This window comes from Biomphalaria glabrata, chromosome 7 (assembly GCF_947242115.1).
Source record: "Biomphalaria glabrata chromosome 7, xgBioGlab47.1, whole genome shotgun sequence".
NCBI lineage: Eukaryota > Metazoa > Mollusca > Gastropoda > Planorbidae > Biomphalaria > Biomphalaria glabrata.
This window is the reverse complement of record NC_074717.1, coordinates 26,970,246-26,976,864: the sequence shown is the minus strand read 5'-3', so window position 1 is coordinate 26,976,864 and position 6,619 is coordinate 26,970,246. Positions and strand designations below refer to the sequence as shown.

Sequence of the window (6,619 nt, the reverse complement as noted above, 5' to 3'; positions counted from 1 at the left end):
AAGTTGGCAGTTATAAGTAGATGCGCTACTAACATAAGCATTTTTTATGCTACGAAAGATTGGAAACCAAAGGTTAACTTTTTACTAAGTAGGACTAAGATCAAAACGCAGGTAGATTAAAAAACCGGTACACAGAGAGTTTGTACTAGTTAGTACAGCAAGTTATTCACAGTAGAAATGTGTACTTTTATACTAAGTAATTTAATCTTATCTTCATAATGGAGGCTACATATGTTTTTTTTTCTGGCCAATACAGAACACTTGTTCAATGTAGAAAAAAAATGGTATAATAACAATACGATTTAGTGTGTGTTTGTGTGTTGGTATGTGTGTGGGGTGATAATAATAAGAATAATAAACTCGTGTTCAGAGTGCAACATTCAAATTTCGCCTTTGTGTAATGGAGACATTTGGTTGACAGAAAAAAATGAAAAGGAATCAAGTTTGGATGTGTGTGTTTTAGAGTGAGAGAGAGAAATAGAGAGAGAGAGAAAGAGTGAGAGAGAGAGAAATAGAGAGAGAGAGAAAGAGAGAGAGAAATAGAGAGAGAGAGAAAGAGAGAGAGAGCGTACCTAAGGCATATTTTCGTTTAAGAACAGTTAACTCTAATAAGTGTTAATACTTAATTATATTAAAGTGTAATCCAAACAAAAAGAACAGAATATTAGACAATAAGATTTGTTATAGCTGCATCAAACAAAACATCACTCCTTTTATGTCTTAAAGAAGATGAAGCTAATAACCTTACAAAGAGCAGCACACACGCACTTGTTTAAAAACACAACTGTACTGGGATCAAAGAATGGAACAAAAAAGAAATAAAGCGTGACACTCTATAACATACTAGATTTGGCCGGAAGTAACTTGTTGATTTAGATACAGATTACTGGACATCTAGCTCATCAACAGAGAGGATACAAAAAAAGGTCTAGCATTTCATATCTTTGTTAAACTGGGGATTCGAGGAAGCACTTCGAAAACAGGTTACACAAAATAAAAAAGACAACAACATTTTTTTATATAGCTCAGGATATATACCCTATACCCGCTATGCCTCTAATTTCTTCAAAGAAAATGACAGAAGAATATAATTAATTAACATTCAGAGGGCAACGGGCATTTCAAAACGGGGATGGGAGGTGCCATTGTACAGTGATGATTTACATCACATACAAAGGGTGGGGCCTAAAATGATTCCAGTAGTATTTCAATCATTTTGATGAAAAATTGTAAGTCTAGATAACTTATTAAGGCTCCATTCCTCTATTAGCTTGGGGCCATATCAAGTCTAGATAACTTATTAAGGCTCCATTCCTCTATTAGCTTGGGGCCATATCAAGTCTAGATAACTTATTAAGGCTCCATACCTCTATTGCCTTGGGACCATATCAAGCCAAATCCGATCGTGGATAAATATATAAAAAAAAAATAAGTTGTATTTTTAAATCTAGACTCTATATCTTAGGCCCCTAGTTTTTTTTCCCTACCTTTTTTGTCTGTTTTAATAACATGTATCAGCTTTGTCTCTTCAGTATGTGATGTGGCGCAGAGATGAAACCTCTACTATTATCAACTCTATTGGTTTAATTGGTTACAAAAGTAGTCTCATGAAAATGAAACGAATAATTCAATAAATTCGTATTGGATATAACTCAATAATTTTTATTTTTGCTGAATGTTTCTACAACAAGAAACTAGTCATTTGGTAATTATAAATATTGAACAAAGAAAACATTAGAGGCTCATTATATTTACAATGTTTTGTTGTTTTTATTGAATGCGACACGTATTAACTCTTTGCTGGTAGGTTTTTTCAGGTTCATCGGGTAATCCATTTTTTCAATTTACTCATAGGTTTTCCCGAAGAGCCCCCATGAGAAGCTGAAACCATTTCCGATTTCGGTTTTGCATTAGATCCTTCAGGCTTTAACTTTGAAGCTTCCTGGAGGCGGTCATCGCCGTCTTCTGCATCAGAATCACTGTCTTCGTCATCGTCGTCAGAGACGTCGTCCTGGACGCCGATCAAGTTGGAGTCATCGCGCCCGCTGGCTCCGAGGGCCTCTTCTCGCTCGGCTTCCTCCGACGGAGTGAGCGAGACAGCGGCGACCTCAGCGCTAAGCGCGTCGATGATATTAGGATGCGGTAAGTGCTTCTTCGGGTGCCCGGGGAACACGTGAGCGTCCTCCCGTTTGAACTGGTTGATGTAGCCGTGGACGTAAGATAACGTACCGCGAGGATCATGCCGACTTTCACCCGAGGGTGGGTTCCAGAACTCGAGCTGCCCTCGTGAAAGAGGTTTACACTTGTTTAGTGCTATCTCTTCCAGTAACCACGCTGAAAGTTCATCTGAGAAAAAAGTTCCAAAAACTTGACGGATCTTTGATTCTGAGCGCACCAAGCGAACCTGTAAAACAAAACAGTGTCGTCTTAGTAGTTAGTAATAATTTTTTTTTCTTAAGGTACATGACATCTCTTCACTTATATATAGACTTGTACTACTGTTGTAGAATACATTTGTTCAATCTCGCGCATATCCATATTTGTATCTAGCTGTAGTTAATGAAGTGTTCTAAAAGTATAAGGTCTTTTGTTTTTTTATTCTAACATTTCTTATAAAAAACAATACACTTTTTATCAAATATATAATTTTATATTTATTCTTCAAAACGAAACTAACTGTTATTTATATAAATTGCTTTAATTCTTAGACATAGACTTCAGGAGGTTCCAGAGACTCATTTCTCCAAATTGTGACGCAGACGAAGCCTCTGTCTGTTTTGGATCTATTTGGCTACTTTCTCTTTTCTGCGCCTTTTTTTTTCCCAATGGTCTTTTCTTTCGATTGCTATGCAATGTATTTTGGTTCCCCTCTAAAGCCAAATGCTTTCAATTGTTTTCTATGCAGGCAATGGTAAGTTGATTCTGAAATTATCTTTAGGTACCTCCGGGTAGTACTTAGCATATTTCTTTGAGCGTTCTGAAAAGTAGTGAAAAGGTTTGCCTAAAGTGGCCTAAAGTATACCATCATTCTGCGCCAGATAGATTGGTAGCTGCCTCACTCTTAACCCTAGAAATGAACACAACATTTAAACATTACGTGTTTGTTGTTAGTCTAAACGACTCTCAATGGTATAAATATTCAATTGTAGGAGACAAAAAGTACTAGTCAAATCAATTTGTTCGACTAAAACTTACTTTTGAAACAGTTCCAGGGGATAACAGTTTCTTAATCGCTTTCCAAACTCCATGGAAAACTGGACTGATGTTGACACAGATGACCATTCCTAGCCTCTCTGGATAGTGACTGGACAGTATACTGGTCACGTTGTAACCCAGCTTTGGATTGCACGCTCCCATTGTCATCCCTGGTCAGTGAACAAACAAAACAAAAATGTTCAATCTAAACAAACAAACTATAAAAATACTATTTTAAAAAGTTTATATAAGATAAAGAGCTGCACATTTACAGCCATATATTTCAATACTCTGAGATTTATTATCCCTTTTCTATACTAAACATTCATTCATGTTTTGTTAAGCACAATGAATAATTGTGCAAAGTTTCAACTTGATCCGAAAATGGGAAGTAGGAGAAATACAAAATGTGTCCCAGATAGAGAGATGGAGTGAGATGATATAACCTTTTTAAAAAGAACCCGTAAATACTTTATAATTTTCATGATATGAGGCTACATGTCTACTATACATGGACTGTTTCAATGCACCATGTACTTCTTGATTGAACTCGAATTCCTCCACGCTGATAAAAGGAGTGCTACAAAAAGAATTGGTTTATTGTCCCAATATGAGCAACTCATCTACATGTGTGGTTTTAGCATGTGCATGTTTGTTATTGTTTTAGTGACCAAGGGAAACAATGGATACACTTGCATGTACAGTCAATGACGAACACCCAGGTGGTGACTCCTGAGTTCATGGTGACCTTGGCGTTCTCAATCAGGTAGGTGACGTGAGTGACCAAATCCTCCACTGTGTTCTTGTGGACGGAAGCCTGGGCGAAACTGGAGTACATGACAGGACGACCTGACTCATCGAAGCCAACTTGACGCTAGAAAATAAGGGAGTGTACACATTGGTAGATTGATGTTGTACTAGATGAAAGATCTAAATATCTTTTTATTTTACTCACTCATTCTTATAGTCACACAGTGTTACATCCAACTGTACAGTCATACAGAAAATGTCCAAATTAAAATACGTAAAGAAAAAAAAAAGTTGTTCATATGAATGTAATACAGAACTGCTGTAAGTTTTGCTTTAAAGTTCTAAGAACATTAAGAAATAAAGCCCCTTTTCACTAGGACTTAAACTGGGAAACACTCAATCATTGGTGACATTTTTCTCAATTTTGTTTATGTAATGTAATCTATTTGTCTTTTACACAAAACTATTTCCACTTCTTGCCTGGGATGGTTTACACTTAGGGTTTTGTGTTTATGTCAACCTGTCTCTTAACTCTTAAAGTGTGAAAAAAAGATTTGATGCAAACTACAACAGAAAAGAGAAAAATATCAGATTTTATCGTGTTTCCTGTTACATAAACTTTTATTTACCTTCCTGTTGAACCCTTAGCCCACACCCTTAATCTCAAGCGCTACAAGAGGAGGGTTACGTTTAATTGTTACAACAGCAATCTTAGTTCATGTACCCCTACAAGAAAAGTTATCTCAAAGTACATGACAATAAACACAAAATAAATCCAATGTATGAATGTATTTCAAACTCAACGAACCATGGAATGAAAACCAGGGCGTGTGTGACAGTACTGACAGTCAACTGTCAGTGGGCGTGTCTGGCGGCGGTATTCAACAGTGGACAGCAGAGCTTTTTCTGCATCTTTGTACTTCCAATCATTAGCCTTCAAGAAACGTACAATACTGAAACATTCAAGATCTATGAAAGAGTATGGAGACAAAGATTGTAATTCTATAACAAACATCTATTCAGAGCCAGCACGTATTTTTCTCAGTGTGTGCTATGAAAGTTTGGCGACACTCCACCTAGTAAAAGAGGAAAAGGGTACCCCTTCAGACTTTGCTATTTTAGATGTCTACTAAATATCAAGTCAAACGGCTGTAATAATGAGGTGTCTACTAAATATCAAGTCAAACAGCTGTAATAATGAGGTGTCTACTAAATATCAAGTCAAACATCTGTAATAATGAGGTGTCTACTAAATATCAAGTCAAACATCTGTAATAATGAGATGTCTACTAAATATCAAGTCAAACATCTGTAATAATGAGATGTCTACTAAATATCAAGTCAAACAGCTGTAATAATGAGATGTCTACTAAATATCAAGTCAAACATCTGTAATAATGAGATGTCTACTAAATATCAAGTCAAACATCTGTAATAATGAGATGTCTACTAAATATCAAGTCAAACAGCTGTAATAATGAGATGTCTACTAAATATCAAGTCAAACAGCTGTAATAATGAGATGTCTACTAAATATCAAGTCAAACAGCTGTAATAATGAGATGTCTACTAAATATCAAGTCAAACATCTGTAATAATGAGATGTCTACTAAATATCAAGTCAAACATCTGTAATAATGAGATGTCTACTAAATATCAAGTCAAACAGCTGTAATAATGAGGATGTCTACTAAATATCAAGTCAAACAGCTGTAATAATGAGGATGTCTACTAAATATCAAGTCAAACAGCTGTAATAATGAGATGTCTACTAAATATCAAGTTATGAGGCTCTTGAACATATTAAAATTGATCTTTCAGCCTAAAGAGCTGTTGTGAAGATGTTTTTTTTAACTGTCTAGATTTAAGATTTACGTATTCATTGAGAATGATAGCAATGTATAAGTTATAACCCTTTCATAGCTATACCACGAAATGCGATTAAAAAGCATGTAAGTAAAGCATTTCATTAAATCTAGTACAATAGTCGGTAATGGGTTAATGAAGTTGTCAAAACTTACGTTTCATCAGAAGTTGCGAAATTGGGTTCGTCTTGAAGAGGCGTCACCCTGGTCATACGCTGCTTGAGGGCTACGATAGCATCCCCTTTCTCCATAATACAGGGTCTTTAGAGCCTCTCATAGACTCCTGGGGAAAAATAGTTTTTTAAATATATGTAAGGCTGTATATATAACATGTTCTCCCGGTAATCTGTCATAAAAATAGACATTTATGTCAAAATTTTTCATTTTATTTTGCAAAGTTTCCTAGTGTGTGTGTGTTTGTTTATGTGGCTATGCTTATATTTTTTTAGAGATGCTCTTTAACTTGTTTTATATTTGTATAGATGACATTTGACTTGCAGATCGCTAGTAACTTTATTTCAGTTGAGCTCAGTATTGATTTTATGTCTGAGCGTAAGGTCAAAACAAATAAGAACAAGACAACCTTGTCCTGGTAGGTCCATTAAAAGGATACCGTGAAGAAGTTTCGACCATGTAATTATGTCCCTTGTCACGCATTGAAAAATGACCGGACGTCGATTGCATGCTGGTAGGGCCGGATTTATGTATGGGGAGGCCCCGAGGCAGACTTTTTGACATATTCGAAAGCTTTAAAAAACAATCCACCCATTAAAAAAAATAGTAATATCTAACAACATGCAATAGTATAA

At 35.7% G+C, this 6,619-nt stretch overlaps 1 protein-coding gene across 8 annotated transcripts in view; it reads right to left on the bottom strand.

Annotated features, from left to right (window-relative positions):
- Positions 1 to 1,641: 1,641 nt before the first annotated feature.
- LOC106078394 (uncharacterized) overlaps positions 1,642 to 6,619 on the bottom strand; it is a 49,740-nt gene continuing 44,762 nt past the window's right edge. For all 8 annotated transcript variants that reach the window (XM_056036244.1, XM_056036245.1, XM_056036242.1 and 5 more), the window contains exons 2-6: positions 5,967 to 6,093; positions 4,754 to 4,898; positions 3,892 to 4,069; positions 3,196 to 3,365; positions 1,642 to 2,404 (exon numbers count right to left, since the gene is read on the bottom strand). In XM_056036244.1, the coding sequence (XP_055892219.1) occupies positions 1,820 to 2,404; positions 3,196 to 3,365; positions 3,892 to 4,069; positions 4,754 to 4,898; positions 5,967 to 6,061 (1,173 nt within the window). In that variant the 5' untranslated portion in view covers positions 6,062 to 6,093 and the 3' untranslated portion in view covers positions 1,642 to 1,819. The remainder of the gene's footprint in view (positions 2,405 to 3,195; positions 3,366 to 3,891; positions 4,070 to 4,753; positions 4,899 to 5,966; positions 6,094 to 6,619) is intronic.